Source organism: Simochromis diagramma, unplaced genomic scaffold (genome assembly GCF_900408965.1).
Source record: "Simochromis diagramma unplaced genomic scaffold, fSimDia1.1 OVJJ01000802.1, whole genome shotgun sequence".
Lineage (NCBI taxonomy): Eukaryota > Metazoa > Chordata > Actinopteri > Cichliformes > Cichlidae > Simochromis > Simochromis diagramma.
This window is the reverse complement of record NW_024387492.1, coordinates 3,901,837-3,924,667: the sequence shown is the minus strand read 5'-3', so window position 1 is coordinate 3,924,667 and position 22,831 is coordinate 3,901,837. Positions and strand designations below refer to the sequence as shown.

Sequence of the window (22,831 nt, the reverse complement as noted above, 5' to 3'; positions counted from 1 at the left end):
ATGTAATACAGTGGCTCAGTGGTGCTCATGGCACGTTTTAGAGCAATAACACACCACATCCAAACTGCATCCCCGAAGTAATTTAAAGACCAACATCTCTGACAGGCTGACCATATGCGCTGTAGCTGTACCATATCTGATACAGCACTGCACACAGATAAGGACACATTTCACATAATGACTTTCAGTACTTACTGTGCTTTATCACTTCTGTAAGCCTTTGTAGTTATTTCTTTTTTAAACCTGCCATCGCTTGAATCACGTTTCCAAACTAAATGATTATTTTAACTGTCATCAGTGCAGCAGAAGTGTACTTGTTGAAATCTCTGCTATCATTATGATCCTTCACAGTCTCTGTCGCTGTATTCCATATTGTTCTCAGACACTTTTGAAATTATACTGAAACAAAAAGGTTTTAAACTACAAGCAAGACTTGTCGCAGACAAATTAATTCAGAGGAGATGCTAACGGTAAAGCAAATGGTAATGTTGGTGGGGAGGTTAGGGTGTCACTACAACATCTGTTCAGTCTTTTGCACGGCACACTGGAGTATTCACACAGGAACGTTCTAAAAGCGGTCGTATGATTATCTCCACCTAACATAAGTTGGCTCAACACTCAATTTCCAGCGTTTTTTCCTTGTCATTATTTTTCGACAAAAATAAGGAAAAATGCATCCTACATTTTGAAGTCGTTTGCTTTTAATTAAGTTACAAAAATCCTCATTTGCGGGCCATTTCTCAGCAGGAAATGGATAGAAGGCTGCAATAATTACATCATGCTTGTGTTATTTGCATCTGTGTCTGTGTATGTGCGCGCGTGAGAAAGGAAAAGACAGAAGGAAGAATTAGATGCGAAGGCAAATGTAACCAAATGAAAGTGGAAATGCATCTGTGTACATCTGCAGATACAAAAGAAACTAAGCAGGAAGGCCTTTGCATCCATCCTTCCTGAAGGTGTTTGTAGAATAAACACTGGGTTTATTGTTAAAAGAGATGAAGCAATGGCCCTTGACGAGGGCATCAGGTGATGACCTTCAGAAACTAAAAGGAATCTGGTATTTGCCTACACACACACACACACACACACACCTGTGAGGTTGGCATTGAAGCATAGCTCGCCCCAGTCAGCAGAAAGAGACACCTAAGGTTCGACACTGAGAAACTAGCTGATGAGCTGTTCTCATCCTCAGCCTTATCTCCTCATCTGCTCCACTTGCAGAGGTGTGCTACTGAAGGGGCTGCCCTGCTCTGAGAAGGAAAAAACCATCAAAGACACAAAATCACAAAGACGGTATCTCAAAAGACGGATACACATAATGCTCCGCCCGTGGAACCCTGGCTTTTTTGTGTGTTGTACGACATTATCTAAAACCAGACTGAAAATGAGTTTCAGTCACTATCTGGCTGACATTATGAAAGGTTATGCTAATGGTTATCTGAGCCTTCATCAGAGGGATTTCCACTGCCTTTAACACGCTCAGCCGTGATCACTTTTCATTTCTTTGTAAGCTATCATAATAAAAATATAGAGAGTAGGAAGAAAGGGGGGTGGGGGAGAATAAGCGTTGCTCTGTACTGGCTTTCCCAAATGTTGCGGTCATAGTCTGAAGTAACTGTATTTGAGCTTTGTGCTAAATGCATTGAACCATGCCCAGTGCTGATTCCCGCAGGCATGCCAGCCTCAGTTAGCCAGATACAGCAGAGAAAAAAACGAAAAACGAAATCATTACTGTCAAAGCTAATGCTGCTAATTTGCTTGCTACAACAGTAATCAAAGGCCCCTCACTCCTCTCCTTTTTATTCTCCCTCTGTCTGCCCTTCCTGTTTGTCACTGTCAGTCTCGAGGCTATTTTGCCTGGAGGGGAAGGCCTTTTGAGACGACAGCCGATTATCTTAATAGCCGCATTTTCCCCAATATGTGAATGCACTCCGCATTCAAAAGCGGCACAACCCACACAAGAATTTGTTTTGAAACCGCTACAGAAAGCAGGCATTCCCTTTGCGATTCTCATCATTTAACCGTGTGTGATTTTTTTTTGAGCTAAATGATGCATGCACTTATCTGATATCTGCTGCCCTCAGCCTAGTGTGGCCTAGATTCTCATTTTACAGCAGCAACTTCCTCTTTGAGATTTCACAGTACAATACGAGGTTTCTGTCTATTTTGATTTTTCTTTTTTCCCCCTTTTCTTTTAGTTTTTTAAAGACAACGTCTCGAGTAAACAAGGAGCGGGCATCTTTGTTTGAATTGATTGTCATGCAGCAGTTATCCCTGCTGTCTTCAACAAGGGATTATTTGACAAGCGCAATATAATGAGCAATCGCACAGAAGTGGGATTTCAAAGCACCCTTGTATGTGTGTGTGTGTGTGTGTGTACTGTAATGTACAAACACAAGATGAGGCTTGTCACATGAGACATAGAAGCAGTACAGGCAGGAAGTTGACTGAACTGATGAAGTGATGTCCTTCATCAGCGTCTCCTTTACCGCTATGTCTCACCTGTTTTGCACACACTGCACGGGGGACTCCACCTGTCTGATTGTTCTGCAGAATAATGGCTTGAAAATAATTGCACAGCAGCTATTATTCGTCCAAAATTGAAAAGAGCAAGAGCCTCAGCTCCGTTCAAATGGATTGCATTTGTATTGATTTCATTTTTTAGTGTTTGAGTGGTCTAAAAGCAGTTTCGGAGGCTGTTTCAGGGAGAAAGGGGAAAAAAAACACAGGAGAAAAGCTATTGCATATAAAATGAATACAGTATAATGAAGCAGTAATTCACTTAAGATGATGGAAGTGACAGTAAGCCAACCATAATCACGCTACGATGGAGTTGGGTGACTACATCATGATGCATGGTACAAGTAAGGGAAAGTGAATCATGACTCCTTGCCTTAATTTTCCTTTCTAAGCAGGCATGAAATGTACCTTTTGGCACAAAATCCCTCATAAACTGAGCAGACTGTTCTTTCCCAGGAGATTAGACCATGGAGTCCCTCATGTGTGTTTCACCGTGTGTAGCTGTGTGTGTATGTGTGTATTGTTATTTATGTTTGCAGTCCTGTATCATATTCCCTGGAGGAGGGAGACAGGTTGCCATGGTAGCAGCTTGAATGTAGAGTGAATTGCAGTGATATTTAGGTGCGTGCGTGCATGCACGCGTGTGTGAGAGAGTTGTGCAGAGGCCAGACAAGGACAACGTGTGCTCGTCACTTTGTAGCTGATCACACAGGCTGTGGGTCGCTGAAAAAGAGCCGTTTCAGATGACCTTCCACTCCAGTGTGACCAAAGTGCAGTCACACTGGATCACAATGGCTGCCTGCATACTCGCAGATATCAAATTTATTTCATGAAGCACTTTAAGATAAACTACCGTTCATTCTGAAGCCATGAGGAAAATAGCACTGGTGGATTCAGTTGCTGTCTGAACACTGACCACTTATCCAAGTGAGTCACAAAGCAGATTATATACAGTCACTTCCATTGTATCCATGTCAAATGCTATACTACATGTTCTATTGGGAGCAGGCCTAGAGTAATTAGAGGAAGCCCTTTAATAAATATCACATGCATCCATGACGGCAACATTTGGTGTTTTTTTGTTTTGTGTTTTTTGCTTTGGGTTGTTTGATACTTTAAAACACACAAACACTGCTTTCATGTACTTCTTTGGTATTTGTGCATGTCGTTCTGTTAATCCCTACATGGGTAAAATCACAGGAATGATAAGAAGAATTCATTACAATGTAATCCAGTTCATAAAAAAGAGGATTAGGGCCATAGACAAAAAAACAGGGGGTGTCTGTTATTTTTGTGTTTTTTAGAATTTTGAGGAATAAAAGTCAGAATTTTTTTTTCCCTCAGAATTTATTTTAATCCTCTTCCATAAATTTAGAATAACAACAACAACAAAACAGCTACGTAGTTATTCTGGAGCCTTCAGGCCCCCCTAATGGTCTGAGACAGCAATGTAATCATCCACTTTGCCCCTTTGGTACTTCTGCCAAGATTACCTCAGTCATATGTGTTTTAGGCTGTTACATTTTTTGTCTACATCTTTGTAAACACTGCAGTTTACATAAGTGATTGTTTTTTTGGGGATTTGTGTGTCAAACTCAGCTTGGAAACCAACCTGTTTGCTCTGAGGCAGCAGTGATAAGCACTCAGCAGACTATTTATACTTTTATAAGTATGACTTGCCTTCAGCTACAGCTACAGCCCCAGCAAAACAAAGATCACATGTCCTTGCTAACTTAATGAGTCTTTACCTTCCACGTGCATTTTATAGCTGCAAATCTTAGAATATTATACAAGATGTTTACAGGGTAAATCAACAGCATATGTTCTGCCAGAAGTCTTTAATAAGGCAACATGACTGAATGCACTTTGCTGACTGTGTTCGGCTCCTGTAGTCTGATCCTCCTGCAAGTATTGGAAAGTTGAGATTGACTCATCACCGGCAAATGTGATATAATGCCGACCTCTTCACCCTCGCCTTGCATCTCTAAAAGAGTGTCTTGTTTGAGAATTTGAATAAATCTACGTCTTGTACGTTAAGCAGTTCCAAAAACATATATTTTCTGCAAAGGGACGACAATATCTGACAGAGCAGGGAGGAATCACAATTCTTTCTTGCTGGGATTGTCTTCTCCTTTTCCGGGCAGTTTTGACATGGCAGCTGTAACGTAATGTTATTTTAAAACAGACGCGCTTGATGTTACAAGAGCGTCCTCGTGTCTTTCTCTACAGTGAGCCGTTTTAGAGGGCTTAAGCTGTTAAAGCCGTGTTATTTCACTCCAGGAGCACTAATGTATGACTATTATTAACCGCTCCACTTATAAGCGAGTGAGTCACCCTGTCCAGTGACAGAGCTGCCACAAGTCCTCACTCAGCTGTCTGACTCCATGAAGGAGAGCCTGTGACGCCAATCCTGTCTCCCCTCGAGCCAAGATCCTTCCTCTCGAGGTCTTGCCTGCGTGACCTGCCACTCAAAAGTGCTCACACTTCCTGCTGCCTCAGAGTTGTAAACGGAAAAACGCCTCGGCAAGACACAGTCCTCGGGCAGCATCCTGAATTCATCGGTACAGGACATTTTCATTTTAGTTCATAAAATATAGAGGGAGCAATATCCTGCAAGCTTCATTACTGTCATTTGAATCACCAATATTTATTCTCCCCTTTGTTTTACTCTCCTGCTGATGGGGCATTTCTTCAAGCAGCATGCTCATTAATAAGCATTATTATATTTACTGTCTTAAGTAAGCAAAAAGAGAAAAATTATGATTCAGATACCATAACTGTGTTGGTCCAGTGTATAATATTTTTTAAGGTTGTGCTATAAAACAAAAAGGATCATGATTTTTACTATAATATTGCCTCCATCTGTATAACATGAGGTTTTCTAGATCTAATTACAAAGCAATATCAAATGGTTTGTGGTTGTGATTGGGATTTTTCTCAAATCGCAGTTGTTGTGCGACAAGCTGCTGCGTCAAGAAGATTATTAGGAAAGAAAGGAAAGCCTGCGAGCAAAGTCATATCACAGCTGAAATGATTTTCTACCCCACTTCCTCCTCCTCTCTGTTCCCACTACAAAGTCCTCAGCTCTCCATTTTCAGCCGCTTGAAAATGAGGTGTTGCCCGATCCCAGCACAGAGAGTCGGACCAAAGCAAAACTGAGAATATGTCTAATATTAGCTTGGTTTCGGTTCTTTCTTAGTGACTCAAAGCATTTGTCGCACTTGTCTGGTGAGGCATCTTTGCCTTTCTTGGTTTGATTTGATGCCCTTTCGTCCCACTTGTCGCCGCACACTTTAATTTATTAATCAATAGGATGCTGTGAATTTTTTGGAAACGCAAGCCGAGCCCACAGAAAGATCCCCCCCTCCCACACATTTTAATAAGTGATTAATTAATACACCAGACAAATGGACCACAAACGAACTTACAGATCATGATCTTGTTCTGCCTGTGCTGTAAAGTCTCTCCCTGCACCTTGTTACCCCCTGCCTGGACATTCTTCACCTTCTTGACTAAGGAGGTGTTAGTCAAAGTTATTTGAGCTGATAATAAACATTTGAAATGTACAGTAAAAGGGTAACTATCTTTAGAAATCCATCTTCTGGGTTCTACTCTAACCCTTGTCTGCATCCTTGCTGCAGCCTCCTAGGTTTGAGTCTGCCCTGGGTCATGTTCTCCTCATTATTCCCTGCTGTAGCCTATCCTTTCTAACAAAAAAGGCCAAAAATGTAAAGAAATAAAAAAGTAGTTTTCTGATGATCATTAAAATACTTAACCATTAGTGGATCTTCTCTTTGAGTAAAAGCAACATTATCACAGTGTGGAAATACTCCAGCACAAGTAAATTTTTCTACTTTTGTGTACCGGTATAGCTCACCAAGATATGCCAAAGGTCACTGCTGGGGATCGGGTCTGAGTCCAATCCACACCACTTCCTGTGTGGCTCTCTCTGACTTCCTGTCTACTCCGTACTGTACTAGTAAATAAAGGTTTAAAATGTCAACAACAGCGTGTGTGCACGTGTGTGCATTACCAGAAATTCTGGTTTAAAAAGTAAAAGTATTTATTACTGTTTTTTTTACTTTTACTGTAACAACAGAATACCACGTTCTCCTTTCTTCTCCTCTCCAGCTGAACGTCTGCTTATTGAGTCGTGGGTTTTTTTGGCACCACAGTTTCTAACACTTCCACCCATCTTTGCTCTCTTTTGTCTTTCCCTTTCTCCACCTCTCATCACGTTCTCCGAGCCGCCTGCTTCACCAGCCTCCGTCCTTCTGCCTCGCTCTCCCTCACGCTGTCTCCTCTCACTGAATGATCTCATTTCTCCTGCGCCTCTGCATCCATCTCTCCTGCTATGATTGAAATTCTCAGTGGAAGTTACCCACGGGGTGTGGATGTGACAGCATCGACTCTCGCTGGTGTCAACATGAGTTAGCTGGGGCTGCTATGTGGCGGCAGGAAATTGGCTTCTCTCTGAATTTGGAAAATCCGAGAAAAATACCTTTAACGGTTCCTCATTTGATTGCGACCAGTGTGATAAAACATGAAAATGGCATTCCCCTGGTGGATCTGAGCCCCAACTGACTCCCTGTAACCTCGAGAATACTTAGAAAATTGACCTTAGATTCCATTTCTACATTCAGATCAGCTTATTAAGAGGCGGGTGAGCAACTGCTGCAGGGATTCAAGGATGCTCAGCCGTCCGCACTGACCTCTGTAGTCTTCCAGGACACATCATGTTTCAGTGGTTTACAGTCTCTCACTGGAAGGCACTGCTGGGGCAGCCTGGTGTTACTCCTCGGCATGTAGGCACGTCTGCAGAGCTGATGAGCCTGCGTGGATTTTCTCGAGCGCTGCCCTCCACTGCGAATGAGTCACACAGTGTATCAAGGAATGAGGGCAAAAGGAATCTTTGGAGATTATTATTCTGATTCATGCACAGCTGCGATTTCAGCTTAGCAGAATCCCCATTTTGGGGTTAGAGTGATGGGCAGATGCGGAGCCTGCAGAGGCATCAAACAGAAATGTACTCCAGCAAAGCCCATGTGTGTATCCCTGTGTTTATTTAGCTCGTAGTAACCTGTAAAACTTTTACAGTTCACAAGTTCAGTTCTTGACTGAGTGGGTGAAACCAAAGTGCAGCTATTGTGCACGGAAGAATGTTCCAGCATTTTGACAAGGAGCAAAGTGGGTGGCTCACAGAGATTATCTCACATAACCCACATGCATTCATACATGCACATACATTTGACGAGCTCGTGGGTGCTGCCGCATTCGAAGACCAGAAACGATGAGGGGCGAAAAAAATGCATTTCCATGCTGTGGGGGCTTATTCAAGCACACGGTGAGAAACAAGGATTTTGAACAGAGCACGTCTGTGTACGCGCACGTACATCGCACACGGGAGAACAAACATTAAATCAAACACTTCTGCCAGTGTCTTGTGTCCAGCTGCAAGCATTCCTCACACCGCCCTGGAGTCCTAGATGGAATTGCACAAGCCTGCCGTCACACCTCCTGGTTACAGTGTATAGAGAAGAACAATGAATAATGAAGCTCTTCCATGCACAACTGTGTAACAGAACAATCTGCTGCAAGACATGTCTAAGATGCACGCGCCCCCTGTTCTAGCTTTTTAATGAAGCACGCTTGGCACACAAATAAATAAATAAACATCTGGAGTATTATACTTCCACTGATTTACATTGCATTTGTAATGAGTACCATGTTACACTACTTGGTTTTTTTGAGTTTGCTGTAACTTTTACCTTTTGTGGAGTGGAGTGAAATATCTTATACTGAAAAATGAAGTCCCCTTTCAAAAGAAATAAATCTGTCAGCATGACTTTTTTGGGCTTGAATTTGAATAGGGAAATGTGTAAAATTACAGAAATACATAACTTAATTATTTTGGTGTAACATGAATACCCATGGGGGGCATCTTTATGGGTAAAAAAAAAAAGTTTCTGTTCTCCTTGACATTTTACAAAGCCATCCAGTGGGCCGGATTGGTGTCTTTGCTTGGCTGATTCTGGCCCCTGGGCCTTATGTTTGACACCCCAGGCTTAGGCCCTCCTTTAGTTACACTTTCATGTAATTTTAAATATAGACTCAACTGTATCCTAAGGGCTTAGTAACGCAGTGTGTTTTCATTTACAGGTGTAGATGCCGCCACAAAAAAGGTGTTACAAATAACACGATTTTATGCGGTAACTGCGCTGAACGGCGTGTGTGCTATTGTGAGAGCGGGATCTCCCTCGCTTTCCCTTGAATGACATTTCAGGAGGAAACACATTTGTAACACAGCACGTACAGTAGCTATACTCTCACTCCGGCCCCCCCCCCCCTCCCCATCCAATTTACCAGCATGCGACGCATTTAGATTCCTGGGGGTGTAGCCGCACTACATGGCTCTCACATGACTTCACCGCATATTATAAGGCAGCTCGGAAGCCAATGAGCTCTCGCTGTTTAAATGACGTCAGGGGGCGGGTCGGCATGCCTCTTTGTATGTGTGTGCATGTGCGCAGGTGTGCGTGTGTACAGAAGCCCCCCCCACCCCACCCTCCCGTCCTCGTCCCCTCCTCCGTCAGGCAGGCAGGCAGGCTTGCTCTCTCTGTCTGTACAGGCGCAGTGTGTACAGCTCGGCTGGCCTCCCTCCGCACTTGAATGGACTAGATTCCCAGCCACGTAAGAAGCACAGCGGCACCACGGGAGAGGATGTCCTGCTGAATCGAGGGATTGGCCTGGGAAAGTCGGCCGGCCGTCCCTTCCTTCCTTCCATCAGATTTATATCAGCAGACACTCAAGAAAGACGACACTTTTATTCCGCAGGACCGGACCAGCAGAAAGAGAGGACGTCGACTCCCGCACACAAAGAGCCACAGCAGTCTTTTTTCCGGATGGGGGTTTCTCCTTATGTGATAGATGACAATCAGCGTGCATGGATATGATCCCGGGGAACAAGGCCGTGCACTGACCTGGTACTAGTTAGCCAAGGGAGCTAACTAGTTAGCTCTGCACCTGCTAGCTACTAATAGTCTAAAAAGTCAGCAGCTATAATTGGGCTGGAAAGTTGCTTTATTTGTTTCTATTTTTGCATTTTCCCCCTTGCCTGACAGCTGTGTCTTATAAATTGTTTCCGTTTTATGAAACGTGCCATACCATTAACCGGCAAGATAAGCTAGCAAGACGAGCTGCGGGTTTACTCTTCATTCATTTTAAAAGCTAACTTTTCGCAACCTTTGTTGCAGTTTTGTTCGCATTTAACGTCAGTGAAGCTGCAGCACGTCTGTGCTAAAGGGGTTTCATCCAGCTTAAGTCAGTAATTCTTAATTTTTCCTTTACCCCAGTCTCATCCAATGAATGGAAAACAAAGGGGTGCAAGTGAGCAGTAAAAAATCAGAGACCAATTTTAGTTGCATGAAATCCAGCGAGCCAGTTTTGGCTGCACAGAATCGGTTAGATTTTGCAAAGGCAAGGTGCATTTAAATCTCTTATTTTTTTGTATTTTTTTTTTTTTTTTTTTTAGAAAAAATTTATTATTTATTTTTTTACTTAATGCAAGCGTAACAGAAGTACTTGGACAGATTGCCTTTCTGCACAACGAAGTGTTATCCCGACAGAAGAGGATAAGAAGAACAAGGAGGAGGAAGGCCCCCGATTTTGTGGAGATATCGCACTTATTCCTCATGAACATACAGAGGTCAAATCCAATTAACATTTCACGCTATGGGAGATCGCGGCACAAAGCGCACGATTTCGAAGAATTGTCTTGTTTAAGGACTACAGAGTCTCATCAGAGTTTCAGCCCCAACCTCGGGTCTCCCAGCCCGCCGGAGACCCCGGACTCCTCGCACTGTATCTCCCGCATCGGGGACTACCTTTTGTTGGAGCCGCTGGAGGGAGACCACGTTTTCAGAGCCGCCCACCTGCACAGCGGGGACGAGCTCGTATGTAAGGTTAGTAGGCAATATGGTAACAAACCTTCCCTATTTCGCAGCATGACTTTACTCCCCCCTTATGACGTCAATCTGGGGAGAAAAAATATATTCACATATATATATTTATTTTTTACTGCACGAAATATTTGTAGGGGTGCGTTGCTTGCACGTCTAGATGAATTAAAACGACTTTATTTCGATGCCTAATGTCCTCAGATGTGATGAATGTGCTATGCAGAAAAATCCTGAGCTGGCTTTTATGGGTTTCCTGTCCACCATCTCCACTTTTTAATAATTGCTTGAACTGTAAATAGAGAGCTGGCAGCAGCAGCCTAATGGAAAAAGTGAATGGAGTGAGCTGTGTGGCTTGGATTGCATGATGTAACGTTGACAAAGGAGTGAGTAACCACGCACACACTCCTCTGTGCTATTCTGGCACAGCCGTGGCTTCTTTCTTTCATGGCACAGTGCTCACTCTTGGATCTGTAGTGCCAACATATCCATAGTGCACCTTTTTTCTTTTTGTTTTCTTTTTTCCACCAGGTGCTCAGTTTTTAAAGGGAAGTTGATCTGAATAAAATGCACACATTCAAAAAAATATATATAAAAAACGCTGCCCTGTTAAGCTTGGATGAAACTCATGGCCTCTCCTCACCACATTTATAGCTTCTACTGACTTCTGTAAATTACTGATTATGAGGGCAGGTGGGTTGTCCCTGAGGCTTAAGTGGATGAATTGAGGCAATACTTGCATGCACCCTTGGACTCGTACGCCACAACATATCAAATAACCTGTGCCTTTTGACTTGAGATAATGTTTTGTCAGGGCAATAACAAATTAATGGCCTTTGGCACAAGCCTGTGTACTAACTGCTGTTTGACCCCCATCTGCTTTGTGCTGGTTTCGATACAGCGGTGATCAATTCCCTCCCCCCCCTTTTTTTTCAGGATTGATTTTTCTTGTCTAGCTGGAGTCTTAGGCTGCAACTTAAGATCCCCAGACCTGTGGGGTGTATTTGTATCGACTGCAAGAGAAGCCCTCTCACCTGAACTGCATGTACTGAAAGTCAATTGGGGGTTACTATGGAAACAAAAGAGACACTGCAACCCCCAGGCTGCAGCACAATGCCATGTACTAATACAATGCTTTCAGTTTGCCTCTATTTAACCTTACTCGCTCTGCCAAAAGACCAAGTTTGGTGTCCCGGCAATGTGTTGGATTACTCATGTGTTGGTTACATTTAGTTCAATTAGAGGGCAATTTACACCTCCTTCAGTTGGATTTAATTGTGTAAATCTATGGTGGGAAAGGTTTGGTTTATAGATCTCCAACCACCAAAATAATCTAATGATATAGCTGAAAAAAATATATGCATACGATCTAATTCTCCACATTGCTAACAGTAAGCATAAAAGCATAAATTCTTCCTTCTTCTGATTGCAGGTTTTCGATGTGGGCCGATACCAGGAGTCACTGGCGGCCTACTTCGCCCTTGGCCAGCACCAGCACATTAACCAAATCCTGGAGATTTTGCTTGGGGAGACGCGGGCCTATGTGTTCTTCGAGAGAAGCTATGGCGACATGCACTCTTTTGTCCGTACCTGCAAGAAGTTGCGAGAGGACGAAGCTGCCAGGCTCTTCTATCAGATAGCCTCGGCTGTGGCACATTGCCACGACAACGGACTGGTTCTCCGTGACCTCAAACTGAGGAAGTTTGTCTTCAAGAATGAGGACAGGTGAGTCCCATGGAAACCTCAGCATCTTTTGTGCACTTTGCAGTTTCCCTCTGTTTTGTTTTTTTTTGTGTATAAGATGCTATCGGTATGTGTGTGATATTACAGCTAATACCGCAGATAGTGTAAGTTGACACTATACAAGGTGTTGTGCAGAATGAAGGAAATATGAGCCTTTTGTGTGTCGCCTGGTTATTCTTGTGCACATATACTGTAAATGTGAATGGAATCACACTTGGGGGAAGGAAATGAGTTACACAAATGTAATCGCTACTCATGCTAAGACTCAGGAAAGCTGTTGAGCTGAGAAACATGGACAGATAAGTTATCAGGGGAAGCTTTTGCATGGCAGATGATCCATTACTCTGGGCTTATGTGTGATGGAAACTTTAGAATAACACTTTTCACAGTGCGGGTTTACTGACCCCTGCTGGCAGCATATGAAAACTACAAAAAATCCAGACATCTGTTAGAGCAGCTTTTTAAGTTCTTTCTTTTTTCTTTTAAAGAATTTGAGTGGATGCCAGTTCAGACTCAACGTTTATTCTTTTCATTAGATACTGTATACAAATCCCAGCACTAAAGCATCTCCTTAAGTACTTCTTATTTAACACCTTGAAGCCACATGCTGCACTCAGGGCCTTCAGTCTGAAAAATGTGACGTCATTCTCTGGCGCTCTCTGTGGAAAAGAGAAGTTGAGCCGCCTCACATATTTAGTACAGGTCCAGTAACCTTGAATGTCACCGGGCTCGGATGCTGAGGGCCCCTTCCACTAAATGATTCATGCCGGGTGAATTCTAAGAGTGATGTGAAGGGCAGCACCGGGTCGCATTTACTATGTGGCCCGTCAAGACTCCTCTTACAACCTTTCAGTCCTGCTGAAACGGTGAACGAGTGCAGAGAGATGAGAGAGGAGACAAAGCTGCCTTAGAGAGACCTCCTCTGGCTCTGAGGCCAAGTGTGGAACAAAACGCTGCGATGACTGCAGAGAGGAGTGGATGAGCAGACAGAAAATGATACCCGAGCAGGCTTCTGCAGCATTCGTTGGCTTCTTGACCCGAATTTGTCATGCTGCCGTTAACCCTTGACCAAACGGCGGCATCAGTCAAACGCTGGCCTTGAGTAGAATCATGTAGCTATTAAACAAGGCTCGTTTGTTTCTTTCTTCTCTACCGCGCCTCAAGATATTTTATCATGAGCGCCGCCTCTGACTCAGCTGAAATGCACAATGTGTGCTAATATTAAATTCGGCTCCGTTTTAGTAGTTTGCCTTCCTAGGTCCTCTTAGCTCTAATTGCAGGTTTGCACATCCTCCAAATGAGCTGTTATCCAGGCAGTGGTGTGCTGTGTTTAAAATTCACACAGCTCTTTATATTGCAGGGGAACAATGGGTATTTTGCTCAAGGAAACAATAGAATGTTCCTCGTTTTAAAACCTAAAATCGTTCTGCCACGTATTAATGAAAGGAAACGGCCTCGTGTGAAAGTCAAACGTAGCAATAAATACATCCTTCTCTTCGATCACAGTCTCGTTGCTTGGTGCATCATATCGTATTGTCTTTACCTGCTTCTGCTGGCTGACTGTTCATGTATGGGGGCTTTTTGTTTTCGGTGCTTGAACTTGCACAGATTCTTCAGTGATAAAGCTTCTCAACAATTAGTCGCTATTATGAATACCCAGGGGCATTGTAGCAACTGTTGCAGGGTTTAGAGCAAAGAGTGCAAATAGATGCTTTGATGAGTAGGAGGGGGGGAAAAAAAGATTTTACTTTTCTGATCAGTTACCCATAATTATGTTTCTTCTGGAAAATCTGTTTGTATAATGCCACTTTTTATATATTGAAAAGAAATGTCAGACGTAAGCTGAGAGAATTATGCGATCCACTTCCATTGACATCCAAAAGTGATGGATTTAAAGTACTTTACGTTGCCTGTCAGAATAAATTACCCACTTGATGGTTTTCTTCTGATTGCTCAAATTCTTTCTATATCATCCACATTTATAAGGAGCTCAATGAGTTTTGTGTGTGTGTCTGCAGAAGCCTTGTGAAGCTGGAGAGCCTCGAGGACACATACATCCTGAATGGGCACGATGATTCCCTGTCAGATAAACATGGCTGCCCCGCCTACGTCAGCCCCGAGATCCTCAATGCCAGCGGCAGCTACTCGGGGAAGGCAGCTGACGTCTGGAGCCTGGGCGTCATGCTTTATACCATCCTCGTGGGGCGCTACCCTTTCCACGATGTCGAACCCGGCTCGCTGTTCAGCAAAATCCGCAGGGGCCACTTCAACATCCCAGAAACGCTGACACCCAAGGCCAAGTGCCTGATCCGCTCCATCCTCCGTCGGGAGCCGGCAGAGCGCCTCACCTCTCGGGAGATTCTGGAGCACCCGTGGTTTGCCTCATCCGGGGCGCTAGGGGGCACTGCAGTGCACAGCAGAGGGGAAAGGGAGCAGGAGCAGATGGTGCCTGAGGTGAACATGGAAGAGGAGCTGGAGCAGTTCTTCAGCTGAGCAAACACCAAGCACAAACGGACGACTCCGCCACGGTTGGCTCGCCAAGCTCGCAGCAGAGCCAAAAAAATAAACAGTAGAGTAGAAGTAAATAGGTGAATTTGTCACTCATTAAAAAAAGGTGTTTCCATTGTGTTTCCTTTGCCACCATTTCATGGAAAACCTTGAGTCTGGCATGACAAATGGCATCTATACATCATCTGGCGATGCACGTCCCGATCGGGGATGTTGCGACCAGATATGCAAGTTGCAAACAATGTAGCAAATGTTCTTTTTTTTCCCAGATCTGTTTTGTTTTAAATGTGGTGCTCATAGAAGTAGACACATTCACCTTTTTTTTTCTTTTTTTGACACTATGGAAAGCATGAAGGGACATACAAACAAGGAATCCGAGGAGAACAATCCTAAAGGAACTGACAGACTCGCAACACCCCAGCTCTTTTTATTGGTTTTCTTTAGTTTGATGTCATAGCTTTAGGTGGTCATAGTTCTGACCCAGGAGCATTGTTTAAACGGAGCAGGCGTTTTCTTGTGGTTGTCATCATAATCGACATGGCTGACCTCGCCCTTGTCTCATGGTTTTAAGTTTTATGTCGTGTGTCCATGTCTCGTTTGTCTGTTTTATATTGTTGAAGATTCTGACAGTCACTAAACTCCTCAATGGCCTTGTCTTTTGTTATGTTTCCGCCTCCTCCTGTCTCTTACCACACTTTTGTTTTTCCACATTACTTTTGTAAAGCATTTTTGTTTTTTAAAAAGCTATTCCAGTCTATTGTTACTGCTGCTTTATTGTCACTCTGTACACCTCAATCTTAATCTATTTTCATAGTCAGCCTCCCCACTCGGTATCATGCACTTGATGTATTAGGTGAAAGGATGATTCCACCTCTAAAATTAGCTTCCTTTTTTTTTTAAATATATAATTTAATTCCATTCTTCAGTTGTAGGAACAAGAACATAACATTTATTTAAATTGTAACAGCTATATTATATATATATATCTATAAAATAAATATAAATATATATATATTTAAAACTACATTGCAGGGTTTTTCTTTATCCAGAGATTCCTTTTTCATGTATGATGTAGGCAATATCTTGACACAGGACAGGCGCCAACAGAGAAAAAACAAACAAAAAAACGGTCTGTCTGAAGTTTTAGAATACACATTATCTTCTGTGCCAGTATTCCTGTACCCCCGACAGCCTCATGCCACCCAGTCTCCCTCACTTCTTTTGAAGAAAATTGATATGAGATATTCAGTGATAGTATTGCTATGACATGCTCACTCCAGAACCTCATGTTAGGTTGTTTTTTTTTATTTTGTTTTTTTGTTTTTCCTACTCCCTGCTTAGGTTCTGTGAAACGGTCATGCTCGAAAATGGGTACCAGTGGACACGTTTTGTCGTATCTCAATGTTACTTGAATTTGTGTTTTCCTTAACTAGACATTGGCATGTGCTCCATGAATGCTATAGCCTGCCTAGCAAAGGGTGGGAGGTCGGGGTGGGGTTAGGAGGGTGCTCGTTTTTCTTTTTCTTTTCTTTCTTTTCTTTTTTTTTAAGATAAGTTTAAAAACAGGAAAAATTCTCAGTTTGCTGCTTTTCTGAGTTGTTTTTGGATTTAAACAGTAAAACAGCTATTGCTTTCATCGTTTTTGTAGACTGAGCTACCTTTATTTAAGCTGGTGCTGATTTGGTGCTAATGTTTAGTCCTTTTTTTGTTTCATGGATGGGGATGGTGCATGGTGGGATATCTGCCTCAGATGTTCTGATTGTATCGTAACAGATTCTGGTGTTTTGTCCAAATTTATTCAGTAAAATAAATTGTGAACTACTACTGGATTTTGTTTTGGGTTTTTTTTTTTTTTTTTTTTTTTTTTTTTTTTTTTTCCTGTACATACAAAATAAAAGCTCTTCAGCACAACGTGCAGAATCACGCATCATTACACACTTAACATTTGTAATGTTGTAATGGCTACATTTAATAAAAACACACACACAGATACACCATTTCATCTTTACATTGTGAGGTAAAGACACTACAATAATACAGAGAGATCCCCAACAATCACGTGATCCCCTTTGGGCAAGCATTTTGGCGACAGGAAAGGGAAAACTCCCTTTTAACAGGAAGAAATCTTGGCACAGGGAGGGTGGGCGTCTGGTGCAGCCGGTTGTGAGGGGAGGAAGACACGCTGTGGAGTGCCAGGGGTTAATAATAACTAATGATTAAATGCAGAGTTTTCACAATAATAATTTTCACAATAAATGTGGAGAAAGTTTCAAATAATAATTATATTACTCTACTATCTACTATTGGATATCATTGTCATGCAGTGGAGGTATCCCAAATCATCTCAAGAACACAGCTGTGACTTTGAGGACAGAAGACCCCACCCACTTGCTTTTCCTGGCTTTAAAAAAAGAAGGAATAAAAGGAGCATAAACATCCTCGCCCTTAGACAAATCCAGTCGAGTCCTGGAATAAAAATGTGGAATTGGAATTTAGACTACCAGCTAAGTGATGGTTATTTCTCCACAACCAAGTAACTGTGACTGTGACGTAGATACTTTGCAGCCTATTTCTGTATTTAAAACAAACAAACAAAAAACCCAGTGCTCTTCTGGCCAGCATGCCCCAACAAAAGCACTTCCCCATTCCTAATGAGACTGCAATCACTGTCAGAACTTGAATGGATTGCAAATGAGTGAGGACTGCTCTGTCAGCTCCACTTCATCTAAATGATCGCACACACGAGACTCCAGAAGAATGCTCTTCAGTCAAATCATTTTCCTGGTGTCTCTCTCTCTTGAGAGACTCCTGCCTACAGTCCTTTCTGCTGTTCTGTGTGACAACATTGTAGTTCTGCAATTGTAGCCGACCTGCTGACCCCATCCTGTGTTTGAATCGCTCCGAGGAAGAAAATCACTTCAGATTTCATTTGTTCATGCAGTGCTTTGACAGTACTTTCATCTGTGTGTGTGTGTGTGTGCTCAAGAGCACTTCCACCTATCATGTTCATTCATGGTAACCCTGTTTACGGTTGAATTATCTAATGTGATAACCCAAATTCTCAAGAACAAATTCAAGTTCTTAGGTTTATATTGACACTGTAAAGCCATGTGTCATTGCTCAACAACACCTGCTAGTGCACTGTGTTTCATACACAGCAACACAAGCCTCCTGATCTCTTTGGGCTAACATAGCAAGATGATTTTAATTTAACAAATGAGGATCTGTGGTGGGCTTTGTTGGTTTCTTTGTATATTAAATGTGAAACATGAAAGCTTATGAGCAGAGTACACCTGAAAACTTGTTATCAAGCAGATAAAAAAATTCAATGCAGTCAACTGCCTTCATAGGAGAAAATGAATGCTGGCCTGCCCTCTAGTGGTAATAATGACAGTACAAGTATTGCAACACTTGACATAAAAATGAGTTTATATAGAGATATGTTTCACTGAGACACAATGTTCTGTTTTTAAACTTAGTATTTAATTATTCCTTATAATAACATGTGTGTATAATTTCCCTAATAGGGGATCTTACAAAGAGGTAATAAACTTTAATTTGTATCACTATTAGCCAATAACGATTAACTAATTTATGATAATAAACTATTTGCTAATGCTTTATAGTTAAACTGAAAACAAGTTGGGCTGCTTTTATTTTTTTTCTTCTTGCTACACATGTGCATTCTCTTATTATATTCATCATAAAGGTGTCTACAAATGACCTTTAACCTCACAGGAAAAGGTTGTCCCATTTAAAAATAGACACTTTAAATGAAAATGCACCAAAAGTAAAGACATCTCTCTCCTTTCAGCTGTTTGTATCCATCCTAACGTCACTGCGATCTTGTTACATCGGTAGCCATCAGTTGGCAAAAAATGTAGCCGTGTCTGTTTTACAGGCAAGTACGTTTCGGGTTAACATGATTTGAGCTAGCCAAGCCGAGAAGGCGGCAGTCCCCCCACCCCCCGATGTTTGCGCATGCGCATTGTGGACAAATCCTTAGCCTTCCACTGGTAGGAGACCAGTGTGCGAAGCAGGCTACCACTTGCTTTGCTTTTACAGGTCTGAGATCAGTTATCACACAGCTAGCATTAGCAAGTAAAAAAAGCTTCGGTGATTTAGCATCCTAAGAGTTTCCTCTTGCTAACCACCTTGGTCAACATGTGTGATGCAGAGACGATGGAGTGTGAAGAAGTTGTTAATAACTCAGTACCCGAGCAAGGAAAGCTGTGACCATGATGGAGAGGGGACCGCAGCTTTAATAAAACAGGCAAGTTGACCCAGGTGCTGGCTCACCAGCACTTTCAGATTAGCATCTACGAGAATGTTTGAATGTACTATGTTTAATCAGCTGCTTTACTAATGCTCCACCATCGATTTCCATTGATTTTTTTTTATCCCCTCATAGATATTAACAATTAACCATGTCACACACTACTCAAGCCTTTTCATTTAGCTCATTTTTCTTTTTTGTCATGAATAAATTGTAATACATTTTACTTTTTTAAAAGGACATAAAATATAATATAATGTATTTAAAATGAACTCGACCTTAAACATATGCAACATTAATATTAATCAGTTTAACATTAAATTGACATTTTTCTGCAGAATATTTTTTTACTTTTTAAAATGTATGCACATTTTTCCAGTTTTATGTGTACTGGGGGTTTTCCTAGAGTTGTACCACTCTCTTTCCTGAAGGAATGGTTTGAAAAGTTTCTCCACCACTTGTCATTGCCAGCTAATATTGCGGAATTTTTGTTACTATGGTAGATATTTATTTAACTATAGAAGTAGTAATATTTTACAATTCTTCAGCCAGGAAGGAGTCCAGAAAGGTGAAGGCGTCCATATGAGAGTGCAGACAGGCAGCACAAATGGTATGTTTTAATCTGATCCAGTTTATCTTGTTAAATTGCTAAATAGTGGAGGAAGATTTTTTTTTTGTTTGTATTTTAAGTAATATTTACATCCACAGACCTGATGTTTAAAAGGACTATATGTTAATGATTTCTGCAGTAAATTAATATTTGCCATTGACTTCTGCTGCAGATTTGGTAGAACATGAGAAGCTAGACTTCATTACACTTTATCAGTGGCTTAAAAGCTAAATCAATTTTTTACAACCTGACAATACAAACACTCATGTAAACCTTACCTGCCAATGAAATGTTCATTTATTTGAAAATTTGTGCTTCCAAGTCTTAAGACGTTTCGCAAACGCAAAAACATTTGTAGAGCACATATTACAGCAGGAGAGTATATCAAAAAACCTGCCATGTTATGATGTAAGCTTGAAAATAATGTGAATCTAAACATTTAAAAATATAATTCATAGCAAATAACATGTAAGGATAACAATTTAGGGGTAAAAAAAAAAAAAAAGGCAACGTATAGTTTAGCAATCAAAACTAAGTTTGTCATACAATTTTTCCAAAAGGACAGAGGTGAGTTGTGATCTGTCAGAACAGTGTTCAGGTGTCATTCAGGCAGTTCCAGCTACTCCTCACACAGCTGTGTCTGTTTTCAAAAAAGCTAGCAAAGCGTACATCCAAACACACTGAAATTAGTTAAACACTGTAGCTTATTAAAATAGTAAAAAGTCAAAATATCAAATTTTGAAAGTAAGGATACGTTTAAACTGAAAAATATGTTTCCAAAAAAATATGGCAGAAAACCTTTTCCTCAAATAAACACTTAAAATCATTGCATTGTTTACTTACCAAACAGCAATATGATAGCAAAAAATCTGTTGTTCTATGCAATGAGAGACTTTTGATACATCGTGGCCATTCTAAAGTTTCTAAGAAGCTTTCAAATGTTTTGCAAGAACTACACGAGTAGTATCTAAAACGCAATCAGGCAGGCAAAATCAATCAGAACAATCAAAAGATCAATCTCTTCCTCACAGAGAGACAGAAAAAGCAACTTAATCAGAGCCACAGAACTTGCTAAATAAAGAGCTCGAATCACCAAAACACTACTGTTCAACAGCGACCTCCAAACCACTTCACAGGAGGCGAAACAAAGCTTAATGCTTGGTTGTGGACTACACAACCTATCATTTGACAGTGAAAGTCTTATATACTCATAAATCCAAGTTTGAGATTAGTGGCAACAGAAGGGCGTATGTAAGAGGACACAGAGGAGAGAAAATGATACCTCAAACTAGCTGTGAAACATGGCAGTGGGGATAATGGGGGTCTGAGGTTGTGTGGCCGTGAACACCTGCAACAAATCAGCTGCACCCTCAGCAAGGAGAAGCAATGCTCTGTTCTTCAGAGGCATGCTTCTCTGTGGAGAAGGATTCGCAGATCATGACCTCAAGCACACACGCTGCATGCCTTTTATGTGAAATCTCGCTCAAACTATCAAATTTTTTTCATAAAGACATGAAGGAATGGTTACTGTGCAACTGATAATGTGAGGACATTGTGTGTTTTCTAAGCTATGTTTGACAGTCTAGCGCCGTGATCGTAGGCTTTCATCTGATTTAATTCATGCAGTTTCAGTGTGTATGCTATGCAATTAGGAATGTGACTAATTAGAGATCTTCTACAGAGGCCATGAACGGGCAATAGCTGCTTTGCCGTATAAACACCATGGAAAGTGTTGCCGTTTCTATTTTGAACATAAGTAGGTACATAAACATAGAAAACTCTACTTAGAAAAGACATTACTGGTTGCAAAGATAAAGATTTTATAGGCTGGTGGAGGCCAAGAGCAGAATTACAGACAGCCACATTTCTACCGCTCCGTGCTTGTATCGCCTGTGACAGCAATGATTCATCTCATGTTTACACTATTCATTCAGTATTGTGCATTTCCACAATCTGTCAAGCTGTTGACATTCACAAACCATTTCATGACTTAGAAAAAAAACACACAAAAATGTTCTCAGACTCCAGCTCTGTTTGGGCTAAATAATTGATGTGTGTTTGCAGCTTATTGTAACACCAAGACAATGCCTTAGCTATTTAGTTAAGGGGGAGAAATCCATTCAAGTGTTTGCTTTATTTGTCCTTTTAACAAGTTTAATGTGTTTGCCTAATGTCCTCGGCTTTCTCTCAAAAAGCCAGAGCGACATACACTCTGGAGGAGTTCTGTTAGCAGTTAATGGAAGATTAACTCCATGGACAAACATATTCAGATGAGTTACTGTAATGCTGCTGGTTCCAATGCATGTGCAGTGACCCGCTGGCCCGGAAAATCCTTTTGCCACAGTAATCTTCTTTTCCAATCCAATCTCTATGGAGCTTAATATCAGCATGAGATAACAGATTTAGGCTGGAAGTGCTAGGGGGATTTTTTTTTAAATGATGAATAGAAAATATTAATAATACTATCACGCTACAGTGGGAAAAAGAAAGACCCAAGAGTCTAAAAGCTAGGCAGAAAAACCGAAACATTTAAGAGCATTACCTTTTATTCTTTACTATTCTACTATACATTAAGGGATGTGACATATGAATGTGCTGAATAAGCAGACTCGTAATGTACTGTAAGACATGCCCTTTCTAAATCAGTACTGGGAGCACGATTTAGCCGTATTATACTGTTATATTGCCGTAATCGCAATACTCAAAATAGGAGCTTTGCAGTGTAATACTGTAAGCTATTTGTTGACATTATGCTGCTTTTATGGGGCTCCTACTGCAACCTCCACAAACACTTCATTACAGTAAAGTCTAACTGTATTTACTCACCCATGAACCTTGACTTCGATTTTCCCAAACTATGACAAGACATCAGCTTTGTTACAACTCTCTGCACCACGTAGCAAGCTAATAGGAATTCTGTTGTATTCACTGTTTCAACAACGGCCCTAAAGATGAACACCGGACAGAGCTGAGTAAATGCTACAGGAGCCTCAGTCATGCTAGCCTGTTGCTAGCCAAACCTTAACATTATTCTTGGTAACACACAGGAGGTTACACCACATATCCACAAGAATCAGTCTGATGAAAATATGTATATATTTACTGTCACAACACAAGTGAATACATTTCCAAAACAATTTGTGTTATAGTAAAAATACAGTTGAATACTGTATTTTTACAGCAATTTGTCATAGTGAGCTCTACCACACATGATGTAGT

The 22,831-nt window shown here is 41.4% G+C and overlaps 2 protein-coding genes across 3 annotated transcripts in view; both read left to right on the top strand.

Annotated features, from left to right (window-relative positions):
- Positions 1-9,080: 9,080 nt before the first annotated feature.
- trib2 (tribbles pseudokinase 2) lies at positions 9,081-16,550 on the top strand. Its single transcript, XM_040017318.1, has 3 exons — positions 9,081-10,481; positions 11,908-12,200; positions 14,237-16,550. The coding sequence occupies exons 1-3, from the start codon at positions 10,212-10,214 to the stop codon at positions 14,709-14,711; spliced, it is 1,038 nt and encodes a 345-aa protein (XP_039873252.1). The 5' UTR covers positions 9,081-10,211; the 3' UTR covers positions 14,712-16,550.
- Positions 16,551-19,381: 2,831 nt separating this feature from the next.
- LOC120724739 (kelch-like protein 29) overlaps positions 19,382-22,831 on the top strand; it is a 262,953-nt gene continuing 259,503 nt past the window's right edge. The window contains exon 1 of one of the 2 annotated variants that reach the window (XM_040017100.1): positions 19,382-19,612. The gene's annotated coding sequence lies outside the window, so the exon portion shown is untranslated. The remainder of the gene's footprint in view (positions 19,613-22,831) is intronic. The other variant, XM_040017095.1, reaches the window with a different exon arrangement.